This window comes from Manis pentadactyla, chromosome 1, assembly GCF_030020395.1.
Source record: "Manis pentadactyla isolate mManPen7 chromosome 1, mManPen7.hap1, whole genome shotgun sequence".
NCBI classification, from domain to species: Eukaryota; Metazoa; Chordata; class Mammalia; order Pholidota; family Manidae; genus Manis; species Manis pentadactyla.
This window is the reverse complement of record NC_080019.1, coordinates 140,323,096-140,342,149: the sequence shown is the minus strand read 5'-3', so window position 1 is coordinate 140,342,149 and position 19,054 is coordinate 140,323,096. Positions and strand designations below refer to the sequence as shown.

The following is a 19,054-nucleotide window of genomic DNA, read 5'->3' as shown; positions in this document are numbered from 1 at the left end:
GTAAAATCACTACTTGTCTTCTCTGTGTTGCACAGCCCTCCCGGTGCCCCCCCATACTATACATGCTAATCGTAATGCCCCCTTCCTTTTCTTTCTTTTTTTCCCGCCCTTATCCCTCCCTTCCCACCTGTCCTCCCCAGTCCCTTTCTCTTTGGTAACTATTAGTCCATTCTTGGGTTCTGTGCTTCTGCTGCTGTTTTGTTCCTTCAGTTTTCTTTTGTTCTTATACTCCACATATAAATGAAATCATTTGGTACTTGTCTTTCTCTGCCTGGCTTATTTCACTGAGCATAATACCCTCTAGATCCATCCATGTTGTTGCGAATGGTAGGATCTATTTTTTTCTATGGCTGCGTAATATTCCATTGTGTATATGTACCACCTCTTCTTTATCCATTCATCTACTGATGGACATTTAGGTTGCTTCCATATTTTGGCTATTGTAAATAGTGCAGAGATAAACATAGGGGTGCAACTGTCTTTTTCAAACTGGAGTGCTGCATTCTTGGGGTAAATTCCTAGAAGTGGAATTCCTGGGTCAAATGGTATTTCTATTTTGAGCATTTTGAGGAACCTCCATACTGCTTTCCACAATGGTTGAACTAATTTACAATCCCACCAGCAGGTTCCCTTCATCCACAACCTCGCCAACATTTGTTGTTGTTTATCTTTTGGATGGTAGCCATCCTTACTGATGTGAGGTGATACCTCATTGTGGTTTTAATTTTCATTTCTCTGATGACAAGCGATGTGGAGCATCTTTTCATGTGTCTCTTGGCCATCTGAATTTCTTCTTTAGAGAACTGTCTGTTCAGCTCCTCTGCCCATTTTTTAATTGGATTATTTGCTTTTTGTTTGTTGAGGTGTGTGAGCTCTTTATATATTTTGGATGTCAACCCTTTATCGGATCTGTCATTTTTGAATATATTCTCCCATACTGTAGGATACCTTTTTGTTCTATTGATGGTGTCCTTTGCTGTACAGAAGCTTTTCAGCTTGATATAGTCCCATTTGCTCATTTGTGCTGTTGTTTCCCTTGCCCAGGGAGATATGTTAAAGAATAAGTCACTCATGTTTATGTCTAAGAGATTTTTGCCTATGTTTTTTTCTAAGACTTTTATAGTTTCGTGACTTACATTCAAGTCTTTGATTCTTTTCGAAGTTACTTTTGTGTATGGGGTTGGACAGTGATCCAGTTTCATACTCTTACATGTAGCTGTCCCATTCTGCCAGCACCATCTGTTGAAGAGACTGTCATTTCCCCATTGTATATCCATGGCCCCTTTATCGAATATTAGATGACCATATATGTTTGGGTTAATGTTTGGAGTGTTCCATTGGTCTGTGGCTCTGTTCTTGTGCCAGTACCAAATTGTCTTGATTACTGTGGCTTTGTAGTAGAGCTTGAAGTTGGGGAGTGAGATCCCCCGCCACTTTATTCTTCCTTCTCAGGATTGCTTTGGCTATTCGGGGTCTTTGGTGTTTCCATATGAATTTTTGAACTATTTGTTCCAGTTCATTGAAGAATGCTGTTGGTAGTTTGATAGGTATTGCATCGAATCTGTATATTGCTTTGGGAAGGATGGCCATTTTGACGATATTAATTCTTCCTAGCCAGGAGCATGGTATGAGTTTCCATTCGTTTGTTACCTCTTTGATTTCTCTTAAGTGTGTCTTACAGTTTTCAGGGTATAGGTCCTTCACTTCCTTGGTTAGGTTTATTCCTAGGTATTTTATTCTTTTTGATGCTATTGTGAATGGAATTGTCTTCCTGATTTCTCTTTCTATTAGTTTATTGTTAGTGTATAGGAAAGCCACAGATTTCTGTGTGTTAATTTTGTATCCTGCAACTTTGCTGAATTCCGATATTAACTCTAGTAGTTTCAAAGTGGAGTCTTTAGGGTTTTTTATGTACAATATCATGTCATCTGCAAATAGTGACAGATTGACCTCTTCTTTACCAATCTGGATTCCTTGTATTTCTTTGTTTTGTCTAATTGCCGTGGCCAAGACCTCCAGTACTATGTTGAATAGCAGTGGGAAGGGTGGCATCCCTGTCTTGTTTCTGATCTCAGAGGAAAAGCTTTCAGCTTCTCGCTGTTCAGTATGATGTTGGCTGTGGGTTTATCATATATGGCCTTTATTATGTTGAGGAACTTGCCTTCTATACCCATTTTGCTGAGAGTTTTTATCATGAATGGATGTTGAATTTTATCGAGTGCTTTTTCAGCATCTATGGAGATGATCATGTGGTTTTTGTCTTTCTTTTTGTTGATGTGGTGGATGATGTTGATGGATTTTTGAATGTTGTACCAACCTTGCATCCCTGGCATGAATCCCATTTGGTCATGGTGTACGATCCTTTTGATGTATTTTTGAATTCGGTTTGATAATATTTTGTTGAGTATTTTTGCTTCTACGTTCATCAGGGATATTGGTCTGTAGTTTTCTTTTTTGGTGGGGTCTTTGCCTGGTTTTGGTGTTATGGTGATGTTAGCTTCATAGAATGAGTTTGGGAGTATTCCCTCCTCTTCCATTTTTTGGAAAACTTTAAGGAGAATGGGTATTATGTCTTCTCTGTATGTCTGATAAAATTACAAGGTAAATCCATCTGGCCCAGGGGTTTTTTTCTTTGGTAGTTTTTTGATTACCGCTTCAATTTCGTTGCTGGTAATTGGTCTGTTTAGATTTTCTGTTTCTTTCTGGGTCAGTCTTGGAAGGTTGTATTTTTCTAGGAAGTTGTCCATTTCTCCTAGGTTTCCCAGCTTGTTAGCATATAGGTTTTCATAGTATTCTCTAACAATTCTTTGTATTTCTGTGGGGTCCGTCGTGATTTTTCCTTTCTCATTTCTGATTCTGTTGATTTGTGTTGACTCTCTTTTCCTCTTAATAAGTCTGGCTAGAGGCTTATCTACTTTGTTTATTTTCTTGAAGAAACAGCTCTTCGTTTCTTTGATTTTTGCTATTGTTTTATTCTTCTCAATTTTATTTATTTCTTCTCTGATGTTTATTATGTCCCTCCTTCTGCTGACCTTAGGCCTCATTTGTTCTTCTTTTTCGAATTTCGATAATTGTGACATTAGACCATTCATTTGGGATTGTTCTTCCTTCTTTAAATATGCCTGGATTGCTATATACTTTCCTCTTAAGACTGCTTTTGCTGCATCCCATAGAAGTTGGGGCTTTGTGTTGTTGTTGTTGTTTGTTTCCATATATTGCTGGATCTTCATTTTGATTTGGTCATTGATCCATTGATTATTTAGGAGCATGTTGTTAAGCCTCCATGTGTTTGTGAGCCTTTTTGCTTTCTTGGTACAGTTTATCTCTAGTTTTATGCCTTTGTGGTCTGAAAAGTTGGTTGGTAGGATTTCAATCTTTTGGAATTTACTGAGGCTCTTTTTGTGGCCTAGTATGTGGTCTATTCTGGAGAATGTTCCATGTGCACTTGAGAAGAACGTGTATCCTGTTGCTTTTGGATGTAGAGTTCTGTAGATGTCTATTAGGTCCATCTGTTCTAGTGTGTTGTTCAGTGTGTCTGTGTCCTTTCTTATTCTCTGTCTGGTGTATCTGTCCTTTGGAGTGAGTGGTGTGTTGAAGTCTCCTAGAATGAATGCATTGCATTCTATTTCCTCCTTTAATTCTGTTAGTATTTGTTTCACATATGTTGATGCTCCTGTATTGGGTGCATATATATTTATAATGGTTATATCCTCTTGTTGGACTGAGCCCTTTATCATTATGTAATGTCCTTCTTTATCTTCTGTTACTTTCTTTATTTTGAAGTCTATTTTGTCTGATACTGGTATTGCAATACCTGCTTTTTTCTCTCTGTTGTTTGCTTGAAATATCTTTTTCCATCCCTTGACTTTAAGTCTGTGCATGTCGTTTGGTTTGAGGTGAGTCTCTTGTAAGCAGCATATTTATGGGTCTTGCTTTTTTATCCATTCTATTACTCTGTGTCTTTTGATTGGTGCATTCAGTCCATTTACATTTAGAGTGATTATTGATAGGTATGTACTTATTGCCATTGCAGGCTTTAAGTCTGTGGTTACCAAAGGTTCAAGGTTAGCTTCTTTGCTATCTTACTGTCTAACTTATCTTGCTTCTTGAGCTATTATAAACACGGTCTGATGATTCTTTATTTCTCTCCCTTCTTATTCCTCCTCCTCCGTTCTTCATATGTTGGGTGTTTTGTTCTGTGCTCTTTTTAGGAGTTCTCACATCTAGAGCAGTCCCTGTAAGGTGCCCTGTAGAGGTGGTTTGTGGGAGGCAAATTCCCTCAACTTTTGCTTGTCTGGGAATTGTTTAAACCCTCCTTCATATTTAAATGATAATCGTGCTGGATACAGTAATCTTGGTTCAAGGCCCTTGTGTTTCATTGCATTAAGTATATCATGCCATTCTCTTCTGGCCTGTAGGGTTTCTGTTGAGAAGTCTGAGGATAGCCTGATGGGTTTTCCTTTGTAGGTGACCTTTTTTTTCTCTCTGGCTGCCTTTAATACTTTGTCCTTGTCTTTGATCTTTGCATTTAAATTATTATGTGTCTTTGTGTTGCCCTCCGTGGAGCCCTTGTCATGGGAATTCTGTGTACCACTGTGGTCTGAGAGGCCATTTCCTCCCCTAGTTTGGGGAAGTTTTCAGCAATTATTTCTTCAAAGACCTTTTCTATCCCTATTTCTGTCTGTTCCTCTTCTGGTATCCCTATAATGTGGATATTGTTCCGTTTCTATTGGTCACTCAGTTCTTTTAAAATTCTTTCATTCCTGGAGATACTTTTATCTCTCTCTGCATCAGCCTCTCTGCGTTCCTGTTCTCTGTTTTCTAGTCCATTAATGGTCTCTTGCATCTCGTCCATTCTGTTTTGAAGTCCTTCCAGAGCTTGTTTTATTTCTGAATTCTCCTTCCTTAGTTCTTGCATATTTCTCTGCAAGTCCATCAGCATGGTTATGACTTTTGTTTTGAATTCTTTTTCAGGAAGACTGGTTAAATCTATCTCCCCAGGTTCCTTCTCAGGGGAAGATGTAGAAGATGTCGAAGCTGTCTGGGTTAGTCTTGTCTGGATCAAATTTTTTTGCCTTTACATGTTGGTAGGTGCAATGGAGAGCTATTGACTTTCTGTCAGCTGGCAGAGCCAAGGCTTTCCACTTGCTCCTGGCCTTTCTTTACTGGGACAACTGCGACCTCTAGTGGCTTGCATTGGGAAATTGCGTGTAGGCTTTGTCTTTGTGTCTTGCCAGGCTGTTATGGAGGAAGCTCCCTTGCTGTGGGTGTGGCCAGCCTCATGCTTCTGCTCTGCTATGGCGGGGCCCCGGAGGGGTAACTGACGGGGGGCTGTTTGGCTGTTTACATCCGTGAAGGGTCTCAGAGCTGTTGCCCAGGGGGTTAGTGTGCCCAGAGTTCCCTGGAATTTCCAGCTGCTGGACTGTGACCCAGGATGCCTCCTTCCAGCTGTGGCATCCCTGTCCCTTTAAGACTTTCAAAAAGCACTTGCTTTTCTTTGTCCCAGAGGCGCCGGCTTCGGGACCCGCTCAAAAATCTTGCTGCCCTGTTTCCCTAGTTTCCAGTACCCCACACATGCACTGTGTCTGTGCTCTGGTGTGGATGGCTGTGGCTGGGTGTTTAGCAGTCCTGGGCTCCCTCTCCATCCCCGCTCCGACTCCTCTCCTCCCACCGGGAGCTGCGGTGAGGAGCACTCAGGTCCCGCTGGGCCGGGGCTTGTATCTTCTCGCAGGTATGGATGTAGTCTGGCTGTTGTCCTCTGTCTTCTGGTCTCTCTTTTAGGATTAGTTGTATTTTTTGTATTTTCAAAAATATATATATATATATGTTTTTGGGAGGAGATTCCCACTGTCCTACTCACGCCATCTTGGCTCCACCTCAATAATATTTTATGTTTGTATAGAAATTGATTGACTAAAGAAAGTGCATCCATAATAATTGTATATGCTATATTTTTCAGCCTCAATTATTTATTCCTTATAAATATCTGTGCAACTAATAAATTCCACCAATTAATAGAATTTATAAAACTGGGGTACCTGTTACATGCATCCGTTGTACAGTATTTATAGTGCCTTGAATCAGTTGTGTCATTTAAATAACCCTTGGAGATAGAAAGGATGGAATAATTATTAACCCTGTACAAATGAGTCGAAACGTAGGTTAATCATTAGTTCCATTGCAGAGCTGGTCCTCATATTCAGGAAGTAAAACACAAAAAGTTTAAGTAGCTTTTTCAAGGTCACACTCCTAGTTAGTGGTAGAGAAATCTGTCAAATATCATATCCAGAACATGGGAGTATAACTTACAGGGATAAATGATCAAGTAGTGTCAAAGCCAGGCAAAATTTAACTTCCCTAACAGTGACCTACATATTCTTTTTGCAGGTATTGGTAGCTGTCCTAAGCGTTCCACAGTAATTTTCCAGGCAGTTCTAATTTTTTTTCAGACAAATGGCTAAAGCCTCTGTATTGCTGAAAAATCATTTACAGCTTTCCTTATATTTCTGAGTCTTAGGAACCCAGACACTTTTCAGATGTCACACACAATGTTTTATATACATTGCTTTTTCCCTGCTCTCAGTTTTTTTTTCTTTCTTTTTCATAAGCCATTTTAATTGACCAATCTTGACCAGCCAATCTAATCAGCATGGTTATTTATCAGAAGCCCAAATTACCACATGTCCTTGAAGCACATACTGTATGTGAAGAAGGCCTCTCTCCTCAGCAGGGTGACTGAGCACCTGTTCAGCATCTCTACATCCCAGAAGCACAGGCTCTAAACAATAGTGTTGCCAAACAATTAATATAAGATTTTCAGGGCTAAGTGGAAAGAGTCACTTAGTGTAAAATTGCCACAAAAAAAAAAAAAAAAAGAATTGTAAGTGGTTCTATTCAGTTCCTTTTCTTAAAGAATCATGTATTTATATGAACCTCACATTTCATGGAACCAAGAACTCTCAAAATCTCTCTTAAAATAGACTTTCAGTTTAGAAAAAAGGCATTTGTCTGTGGGTTCAGGAAAATTGATAGAATTTTGCACTATATACTTTGAAATCTTATTCTCCAGTTCCTTTTCTATTTTTATGAAATATTCATGAATTATATCCACTATGTGCAAGCCATCCACTGCATTTAGAGTTTGCAGGCATACCTAAGAATATAAATGGTATATTTTATTTCCTTTTTCTCTGACAAGCAAATATATGCATTCTTTTCTGTACTCTAGGTCCTCATTTGAGAAAGTTACTAATCACTTTAGAGTTAGTTTCAAAGACAAATAAAAATGGAATAAAAAATCATCGAGATAACTAACGGTGATATACTGAAAAGAATGATTGATGAAGGATGTTAAATCTCCTATTTCTAGCTCTCTTGAAAAGACAGCTAATACTTAACTGAAATAATATAAGCCCAGATAAGAAATTACAATTAATCACACTACTCACCTAAATTATGAGAAGAGATATTTTTATTTTCCTCACTAATATTAGATTGAACAGGACATTGTAGTGTTGTTGTATTTCAATTTTATTTTTATTTACTTAGTTGTACACTTATTACATTCTGTTTCTTTTATATTAATACATGACATTTCTCATAGACCTTTTCATATGTATGTGTACATATGTATTTTTTACTTTTGGTATAATAAAATATGCAATATTCCTATGTCTTGACTGGGTTTGGCAAACATGGAACGTCACCCTGGTATATAAATATCAGCAACTTTTATTATATGAAGTACTTTGTGAAAAGACATGTTGAAGGTGCTTAATCATCAAAAGAATATCAATTAGCAAAAAGCTCTAGGTTTGCCTGAGAAAGGAAGATGTAGTAGATGAAGAAACTAGATTACTTCAGTTTTGACTTTTGTTACTGTATTCAGTACATAAAAACTTTCCTGAATTCCTTAATCTGGTTAACATAAAATAAAAAATAAAGAATCAATAACAGTCTATTACCTTCCTTAAAATGACCTCTTTTCATAGACTAGTAGTGACCATTATATGTACAGTAGACATATAATAAATCTAGGTAAATCCAAAAGTATATATTCTACAATTTAAATTATACTTAAGAAAAACTTGCTTTTAAAAAATATAATCATTTGTGCTATAAAATATCTCCCCCTTTATCTCCTCATTTTGTTTCCCCTACCCACTTTATTTTCATATTGCTGTATTGATTTATTTTAGAACATATGTATTGAGACCTTCTGGAAAAAAGATATTGATAATTGGTACAGTCACAAAAAAAGCCATGACTTCTTTTTCTTCCTAAAATCATCAATTGTGAAATAATATCTTCAGAAGTTTCTGCAAGCAATCAACATTTTGAAAGTATCCTGTATAAAATAAAGGCTCCTTCTTATTGTGTCCCTTTGCCATATGGAAAATATCCAAATAAATAATTTTTCCCTTGGGCATCAGGGTTATTGTTAGACCTGGGAACTGCTACTTTCCCACCTCAGTGAAAGATTCAACTAATCAAAAAATGTCTTTAGTACAATTCACCAAGGGCATGTTGTAATTTTATTAAAGAAAGCAACAGAAAAAGTTCAGGAGTTTAAGGCTAAATCAAGGAAAGAGGTATATGGGTACTACTTTAAAAATATGTTCACAGCAAAGGAAAAAAGTGCTCTCTTAATTCAGCTCTGGTTACTGAAAGGTTGGCACAGATATTTTCTTCTGTGTTGAAGGTTTAAATAGCTATCACAGCATTTCATAAATTTAAACTTGAATTGAAAAGCTTTTTTTGTCTCCAAAACAAAAATAGTCACATATTACTTACAGAGTAATTACAGGTTATGCAGCTGCCCTACAAAACTTTACTATAAATGTGTTAAGCATGAACCACTACACAAACCTTATTCAAATTGCATTAAATGTTAAGCCAAAGAAATGTCATCCTCCATACCATTCCACACAATTGCTTACAAGAGAACAATGGCCATCTCCCTAGTCTGAGACCTAAATAATGTAATGCAATCAGTGCTGTTGATTTAGGCTATGGTTGGTTAAAAGTCATTACTGTTATTCCTCACCAAGTAAAGAGGTTTCTTTCCCCTCATTATGCATAAGTGAAGCTTATGCTAATGCCTACAAATCTAAGAATGAGTAAGCTTCTTTGAAATATGTTTCAAGATTGTGCATGGCTTCTATCATGATAAAAATATTGACCTCAATTTCTACATTGCACTGATCCTTGTTATAAGCCTTTCCAACATAAAATTGAAAGCTTACACAGCATTGTCATTTGCTTAATACTTTAAACATATTTAATGGGTCACACACAGGAACTGCAGTAGTGTCATGACAGTAATAGGAGAATAAAGAGGCCAAACCTATGAAAATGTCTTAAGGGAAGTTAGTAGAGGTAAGATTTCTCAGAATTTCAACCTTGTCTTTAGTAGCCTTTATTTCATAACATGAAGTTTTAATGCTGTTGTTTGATTTGTGTGTATTATTTGAGCATTGAAGTAAAGGAATTTGGCAAGATTTAGAGAATATTACAGTAATTAACAGTTGTTAGGTTTATGACCTAACAAATAGAGCAACGGGTTTGATTATGTTTTATTTACCTTCACTGAAAGACACAGACCCAGTAAAATGTGACACACTCTCACAACTTTCTATTTTTGAAACTTTTGTCAACTGGATTTTGTTTAATGATTTTTAAAAAAGCAAAATCACCAGGGATGTTGTTATGTGGCTATCATGTAACCTCTGGTATGTGATAAAAGGGCCATTCTCTATGACTTTCTTCCTAAAAACCCTCAAACCCAGTTAAGTCATAAGGGAAAAAAAAAACAGACGAATTCAAGTTTGGAGAACATTCTGTAAGATATTTGGTCAATACCCCTTAAGACTGTCAAGTTCATAAAAACAAGGAAAAACTGAGAACCCATCATAAGCCAAAGGAGACTAGAGAAACATGACAAGTAAATACAATATCCTGTAACATCCAACAAAATAAAATCCTATGGTGGGTCCCAGAGTAAAAGGAACATATTAATGGAAAAACTGGTAAAATCAAAATAATGTGTAAACTTTAATTTTTATGTATGAGCTTTCATTCATTAGGGGTGACAAATATTACATAGTAATCTTAAGATGTGAACAATAGGGGAAACTGGTTTTGGGAAAATTCTCTGTACTATCTTTTAACTTTCTATATATCCAAAATTATTCCAAAATGAGGGTTGTTTTTAGATGGATAAGGGTATTTCTTTCCAGTAATTGGAAATTAACCTTTGTCTATACTAGAATATATTTTATTATATAACTCACATTTTAATCTTACATCAATGTTTTAAAATTAAACCTTAAGTGCTCCTAGATTTGAAGAAATTTTTGACTGTACACAAAGACTGGGCAGCAGCAACTCCATTCCATAAACTCTCCCTGCTTTTTAACAGCATCTACTGAGAAGGCTTGAGGAGCCTCACATTCACAAAACTCCTGGAAACAGCATTCCTTTAAAACTAGATGTCTGACAGCAAAGTGACAAGAGAAACACAGAGATGACTTTCCCTACTACTTAAGCTGAAAAACTAACCAAATTAAGATTTTTACTTTTCTTATTCCTATAGATTACAAGGAACTTCTCACTGACTATATAAAAGGTTTGGTCCATTTGAAGCCAGTGCTGTTGACGATGTGACTTTAGAAAATATTTAGAAAAACCACAGACCTAGGGATATATGAAACTGAGGTTTTGAAACAAATGTATAAATTCAGGAAAGTAATGATAGTGCCAGTGAAATGATAAAAGGAAGCTGACTTCTGTGAAAGCATGTTGAATTTCAGCCAGTTGAATGAAACTTAATTTCTTTTTTTAGGAGAAAAGAAATGGATAAAAAGCAGAATGGGAAATTTTACATGGAGAGTGATTTGTAGTAGGTGTGATGGCTGTAGTTTCAGGAGGGAGGAGTAGGAGAAAGCAAAACAATCTTAAAGCTAGAGTTGCTCGTTTGACAAAAACACTTGAATGATTTATCTGTTCATAAAGGGTAAGGTGTTGTGAAAATTTAGACAACAAAATAGTTAAGATTACTTTTATGAAAAGCAATAAGTATTTTGGACTAACCCTAGAGAGTTGAATGGTTGTGCTTTGAGGTTTGGTGATAGGAAGAATACAAAAAGAGGAAGGAGAAGGTTTCCTTGGAGAGACGGAGATGAAGTGACAGGAGGTCCCTAGGGGAGAAATTCTGTGTGCTGATACAGGCATATCTCCTTGTATTGCACTTCACTTTACTGGGCTTTATAGATAATGTGTTCTTTATAAATTGAAGGTTTGTAGCAACCCTGCATCAAGCACAGCTATCAGAGCCATTTTTCTCAAAAGCATTTGCTTATTTTGTGTGTTTGTGTCACACTTTGGTAATTCTCCCAATATTTTAAACTTTTTCATTATTATTGTTATAGTGATCTGTGATAAGTGATTTTTGATGTTACTGTTGCAATTGTTCGGGGGCACCACAAACTATGCCCATATAAGATGGAGGATTTAATTGATAAATGTTGTGTGCATTCTGATTGCTGCACTAACCGGACATTCCCCTATCTCTCTCCTTCTCCTCAGTCTCCCTATTCCCTGAGACACAACAGTATTGAAATTAGGCCAATTAATAGCCCTCCGATGGTCTCCAAGTGTTCAAGTGAAAGGAAGAGCTGCACATCTCTTGTTTTAAGTGAAAAGCCAGAAATGATGACGCTTAGTGAGGAATGCATGTCAAAAACTGAGATAGACTAAAAGTTAGGCCTCTTGCACCAGTTGTCCAAGTTGTGATGAAAAGGAAAAGTTCTTGAAGGAAATTAAAAGTGCTATTCCAGGGAATATATGAAAGATAAGAAACTGAAACAATCTTATTGCTGATATGAAGAAAGTTTTAGAAATCTGGATAGATCAAACTAGTCTTAATATTCCCTTAAACCAAAATCTAATCCAGAGTAAGGCCCTAACCTTCTTCAATTCTAGGGAGGCTAAGAGGTAAAGAAGCTACAGAAGAAATGTTTGAAGCTAGCAGGCTGGTTCATGAGGTTGAAGGAAAGAAGCTGTCTCCCTAACATAAAAGTGCAGGTGAAGCAGCAGGTACTCATTTAGAAGCTGCAGCAAGTTATGCAGATGATCTATCTGAAATAATGAATAAAGGTGGCTACGCTAAACAAAAAATTTTCCTTGTAGATGAAGCAACCTTATATTGGAAGAAGAATCCATCTAGGACTCTCATAGCTAGAGAGAAATCAATGCCTGGTTTCAAAGCTTCAAAGAACAGGCCAACTCTCTTACAGGGTCTAATAAAACTGGCAACTTTAAGTTGAAGCCAGTAGTCATGTACCATTCTGAAAACCCTTGGGCCCTTAAGAATTACTCTGTAAATCTACTCTGCCTATGCTTTATAAATGGAAAAACAAAACCTGGATGACAGCATATCTTTTTACAACATGGTTTACTGAATATTTGAAGCACACCATTGAAACCTATTGCTCAGGAAGATTTTTGCTGACAATGCGCTCAGTCACCCAAGAGCTCTGATGGAGCAGTACAGTGAGATTAATGTGTTTTCATGTCTGCTAACACAACATCCATTCTTCAGTCCATAGATCAAGCAATAATTTTGAATTTTAAGTCCTATTATTTAACAAACATATTTCATAAGGCTGTATCTGTTACAGATATTGATTCCTCTGATGGATCTGGCCAAAAGGATTTGCTCTTCTAGATGCTACTAAGAACATTCAGGATTCCTGAGAAGAGGTCAAAATACTAACATTAACAGGAGTTTGGAAGAAGTTGATTCCAAACTTTACAGATGACCTTGAGGGGTTCAACACTTCAGTGGAGGAAGTAACAGCAGATGTGGTAGAAATAGCAACAGAACTAAAATTGGAAGTGGAGTCTGAATAAGTGATTGAATTGCTTCAATTTCATGATAAAACTTGATAAGATGAGGAGCTTCTTATAGATAGATGAGCAAAGAAAGTGGTTTCTTGACATGGAATTTACTTCGGGTGAAGATGTAAAGATTGTTGAAATGACAACCAAAGATTTAGAATATTACATAAAGAGTTGATAGAACAGTGGTAGGTTTTCAGAGGATTGACTCCAATTTTGAAAGCCCTTTGGGTAAAATACTATCAAACAGCATCCTGTGCCATGGAGAATAATTCATGAAAGAAGAGTCAATCAATGTGGCACACTTAATAGGTGCCTTATTTTAATAAATTGCCACAGCCACCCTAACCTTCAGTGACCACAACCCTGATCAGTCAGCAGCCATCAATATGGAGACAAGACCCTCCAACAGCAAAAAGATTATGACCCACTGGAAGCTCACATAATGGTTGGCACTTTTTTAGCAATAAATAATTTTTAATTAAGGTCTGTGCATTGTTTTTTTAAGATATAATGCTATTACACAGCTAATATACTACAATATAATAAACATAACTTACATATGCACTGGGAAATCAAAAAATTCATTTGACTTGCTTTATTGCAGAGGCCTGGAACCAAACCCATAATAACTCTGAGATATGCCTGTAGTGATATCAACTACATGCTGCCTTTGCAATACTCTGTTGAATGAGATCTCTCCTTTATTCCAAACCTTAAAGTCAGGTACACTCAGCAGGCTTTTGTTAGTGATGTTCAGGGCAATAAAGGAAGGCAGACAGTATCTAGTATGGGTTGAAGCATTACGGCAACAGAGCAGTAAATGGAGGCAATTGACACAAGTACTCAAAAATTTAGCAGGAACAGAATGGCAGACTTAGGAGGGGCCAAGAGAAAGAAAGCACTGTAGGAATACTTGATATTTGGGGATAACAGATGGAGTGGAGGATAAGGTATTCACGTGAAAATTCAATGAAAGAGAGACATCACAAGCCTGGAGAACTTTAGTATATAAAACAGCAGATAGGTGTTGCATATGTAAAAATCATATGTAGTAAAAATAATAAACCAAGATATGAGAATGTTTGGTGCAGTAGGGGATATCTTTTTCTTTTCTAATTATTCAACAGATTTCTAACAATTTTACATCCATAATGATGTTCTTACCTTCCTCTTGGCAAGTCTGAATCATCCTTTTTCCACCGTACAGTTGGTTGAGGATCTCCCTGGACCTGACAACGAAATTCTATAGCTTCTTCCTCCAGCACCACCTGGTTAATTGGTCTCCTGAGAAATGTAGGTCGTTCTTAGGGAAAAAAAAAAGGCATGAAATAAAATGAATGCTGCGCATGTTTTAAGCACATTATGGAAAAACCATGGGAAACATGGTTTATTTTTGGTACATAGGTACGTAACTCTGTATCTCAACTATGTCTTGATAAGGTCATACAAATCCAATGTAATTGAATAAAGTAAAATATTTTGGAACACAGAAATAGCTATAGCTACAGTTTGTATTTAAAACAGCACAACCTTTTGGAAAAAAAATATTAAGTTCATTCTTCAGTGAATTCCTGAGCTAAACCAGATGGATCCTATCATAAGGAACCTGAACACTAAATTGCACAGGAACAAAGAAAGAGATAAGAATGATTAATCTATTACAATGGTTCAGAGTGGGAAAACTAAAAGCTGAAACTGATGGAAAATATCAGAAAGGAAACTAATACTTATTGTCCATAACATATGGTGGAGAAAACAAAAAGAAAGTTGTGCTCTCACACATATATGTTATCTAAATTTTCCCACATAGACTACCACTGACAAGGACCTGGTAATTCCATCATGTATGGAGAATAATCTACCAGATATTTTTTTTAAAGTAAAACAGCTGTCAATCTGATTTTTTAAAAAATAAAATCACTGTCATCATTAATTCTTGTAAAATACTGACTATCATACATAACTTTCTAATGCCACTTCCCATTATGTTTTTCTAAGTATTTCAGATATTTGCCCATTTTTTCTTTAATTATATGTTCTTTATTTCTCTAGTGTTTCATTTTAGTGTTTATGTCCTTTATTCTTGTGTTTTCATATGTCCCAGGCAGGTTAACCTGCATTCTAGATCCCCTGTACATAGAGTTAGGGAAAAATAAATCTTTGTCCATGAGAATCTTACCATCTAAGGGAAATATAAAAAAATAGTAGTTTTATATAATATTAGACACTTCAATTCGTTGTCCAGTTTTTTTCCCTTTTGATAATGGTTTGATACAGGGAAAACGCCATTTAAATTTTTATTATCGCTTGCCTCCAAATCATAGGAAAGCCAATATTGCTACTTACTGAAGTAGAAAGAGAAGTCAAGGAAAAAAAAAGATGAAATCCATAGGGAGTTGACACAATTTATCTAGCCATATGGCCATATTTATTCACTTAGGACTTTAGTTTCAAACTGAATTTAAACATGTGAATACAGTGGTACAAAAATGGAAACATATTTAACAAGAAACTTATAAAGAAAATAAATCACTTCAAATAACACATGTTAAGAGTATAGAATGGAAGTATATGGCTTTATTGACTAAATGCAGACTTATACTTAACAACTGTGTGAGTTGCAAGAGCTGTATTTGATTGCAATAGTCAACCATCACTGGCCATGAGAAGGAAGACAATTGCATCTCCCTACAGTGAAGTTGACAGTAGGGAACAAAATGTTCTTTGAAACATTTTTAAATGTTTATCTTTTAAAAGATCTGCATATGTTCGAGTATCTGCACATGGGCACCCCAAAATTCCAAGGCATAAAACAAGGCAAATAGGATTTTATCACAGTTTTTTAAATGTAGAATTTAGAAATAACCTGTAAAACTTTCAGGGAGAAAACATTGTCTCTAAAGATTTTAGGTAGTCAGAAGCAATTAGCAGCTAAGTGTGCTCCAACACAACAGAAAAAATATGCATGTTGGTTGGAATAATTTAGTATTATCCTTTTGAACTCTAGACACTATGTGCTCCAAATAACTAATTCAGTGCTGATATAGGTGATACCGAGCAATACAGTTTCTGCAGAACATAGGCAATTGGATCAGCGAGGCGCTGCCCTGTTATTCGGAAGTGGAATGAGCCTAGTAAGCCTTTCCTTAGCTAAAATGGTGTAAAGAAAAGACTGTTTACTCCCCACTTTCCAAAAGTTCAACTTATTCCACTTAACTTTAATGAAAGACCCACGTTATTAAAGTCATGGCATAAAGTGAAAATCCTCTTTGGATTTCTTTCAATTAATTAATGAAAACAGGTACTTTACTATATCTTTCCTAAAACTGAAGGGGTGTAAATGCAAATGGACTGAATGCACCAATCAAAAGTCATAGAGGCACAGGGAAGGCACAGGGAAGGCAGTATAGCACTGAATGGATAAAAAACAGGACCCATCGATATGCTGCCTACAAGAGACTCAATTTAAACCCAAAGACATACAAAGAATAAAAGTGAAAGGATGGAAAAAGATATTTCATTCAACTAATAGGGAGAAAAAAGCAGGAGTTACAGTACCTGTATCAGGTAAAATAGACTTCAAAACAAGGAAAGTCAAAAAAGACAAAGAAGGACATTACATAATGATTAAGGGGTCAATCCAACAAGAAGATATAACCATTATAAATAATCTATGTGCCCAACACAGGAGCACCTACATATGTGAAATGAATACTAACAGAATTAAAAGGGGAAATAGAATGCAATGCTTTTGTTCTAGGAGACTCCAACACTCCACTCAATCTGAAGGACAGATCAACCAGACAGAAAATAAGTAAGGACACAGAGGCACTGAACAACACATTAGAACAGGTGGATCTAACAGACATCTACAGAACTCTACACACAAAAGCAGCAGAATACACATTCTTCTCAAGTGCACATGGAACATTTTCAAGAATAGGTCATATACAAGGCCACAAAAAGAGCCTTGGTCATTAAAAAAATTGAAATTTTACCAACCGGTTTCTAAGACCATAAAGGTATGAAACTAGAAATATGCAAAGGAAAGGAAAAATCCCACAAACACATGGAGGCTTCACAACATGCTCCTAAATAATCAATGGACCAATGGCCAAATAAAAAGAAAGATCAAGCAATATAAGGAGACAAATGACAACAATAATTCAACACAGCAAAATCTGTGGGATGCAGCAAACATCATGCTAAGAGGAAAGTATATTGCCATACAGGCCTACCCCAGGAAAGAAGAACACTCTAAACTCACAATTAATGAAACTAGAAAAAGAAGAACTAATGAGGCCCAAAGTCAGTAGAAGAGGGACATAATAAAGATTACAGCATAAATAAATAAAATTGAGAAGAATAAAACAATAGAATCAATGAAAGCAAGAGCTGGTTCTTCAAGAAAATAAAGAAAATAGATAAACCCCTAGCCAGGATTATCAGGGAAAAAAGAGAGTCTACACACATAAACAGAATCAGAAATGAGAAAGGAAAAATCACTATGGACACCACAGAAATAAAAAGAATTACTAGAGTATACTATAAAAAATTATATGCCAACAAACTGGATAACCTAGAAAAAATGGACAACTTTCCAGAAAAATACAACCTTCCAAAGCTAACCCAGAAAGAAACAGAAAATCTGAACAGACCAATTATCAGCAATGAAATTGAACTGGTCATCAAAGAACTACCTAAGAACAAAACCCCTGGACAGTTGGCTTCACTGCTAAATTTTATTAAACATTTAGTGAAGACCTAATATCCATCCTCCTTAAAGTTTTCCAAAATGTAGAAGGGGAGGGAATACTCCCAAACTCATTCTATGTGGCCAGCATCATTCTAATACCAAAACCTGGCAAAGAAACCACAAAAAAAGAAAATTACAGACCAATATCCCTGATGAACATAGATGCAAAAATACTCAACAAAATATTAGCAAACCGAATTCAAAAATACATCAAGAGGATCAACCACCATGGTCAAGTGGGATTCATCTCAAGGATGCAAGCACAGTATAACATTTGAAAATCCATCAACATCATCCACCACATCAACAAATAAGGGACAAAAATGACATGATCATCTCTATAGATGCTGAAAAAGCATTTGAAAAAATTCAACATCCATTAATGATAAAAATTCTCAACAAGATGGAGATAGAAGGCTAGTACCTCAATATAATAAAGGTCATATATGACAAACCCACAGCCAACATCATACTTAACAGTGAGAAGCTGAAAGCTTTTCCTTTAAGATCAGGAACAAGACAAGGATGCCCACTATCCCTAGTTTTATTCAACATAGTTCTGGAGGTCCTAGCCATGGCAATCAGACAACACAAAGAAATAAAAGGCATCCAGATTAGCAAGGAAGAAGTCAAACTGTCCCTGTTTGCAGATGACATGATATTGTACATAAAAATCCCTAAAGAATCTACTCCAAAACTACTAGATCTAATATCTGAATTCAGCAAAGTTGCAGGATACAAAATTAATACACAGAAATCTGTGCATTTCTATACACTAATGAAGAACTAGAGAAAAAGAAATCAGGAAAACAATTTCATTCACACTTGCATCAAAAAGAATGAAACACCTAGGAATAAATCTAACCAAGGAAGTGAAAGACCTATACTCTGAAAACTATAAGACACTTATGAGAGAAATTAAAGAAGATGCCAATAAATGGAAACACAACCCATGCTTGTGGATAGGAAGATTAGTATTGTCACAATGGCCATCCTGCCTATAGCAATCTACAGATTCAATGCAATTCCTATGAAAATACCAACAGCATTCTTCAATGAACTACAGCAAATCGTTCTAAAATTCATATGAAACCACAAAAGACCTGGAATAGCCAAAGCAATCCTGAGAAGGAAGAATAAAGTGGGGGGGGATTATGCTCCCCAACTTCAAGCTCTACTACAAAGCCAGTGTTCAAGACAATATGGTACTGGCACAAGAACAGAACCACAGACCAATGGAACAGACTAGAGAGCCCTGATATAAACCCAACCACATATGGTCAATTAATATATGATAAAGGAACCATGGATATACAATGGGGAAATGACAGTCTCTTCAACAACTGGTGTTGCAAAACTGGACAGCTACATGCAAGAGAATGAAACCGGATTATT

General features: G+C 36.3%; 1 protein-coding gene across 6 annotated transcripts in view; it reads right to left on the bottom strand.

Annotated features, from left to right (window-relative positions):
- The window catches only part of ROBO2 (roundabout guidance receptor 2), a 662,153-nt gene that overhangs the window by 144,806 nt on the left and 498,293 nt on the right, over positions 1 to 19,054 (bottom strand). For all 6 annotated transcript variants that reach the window (XM_036881516.2, XM_057501769.1, XM_057501770.1 and 3 more), the window contains exon 5: positions 14,068 to 14,206. In XM_036881516.2, coding sequence (XP_036737411.1) covers positions 14,068 to 14,206 — 139 coding nt within the window. The remainder of the gene's footprint in view (positions 1 to 14,067; positions 14,207 to 19,054) is intronic.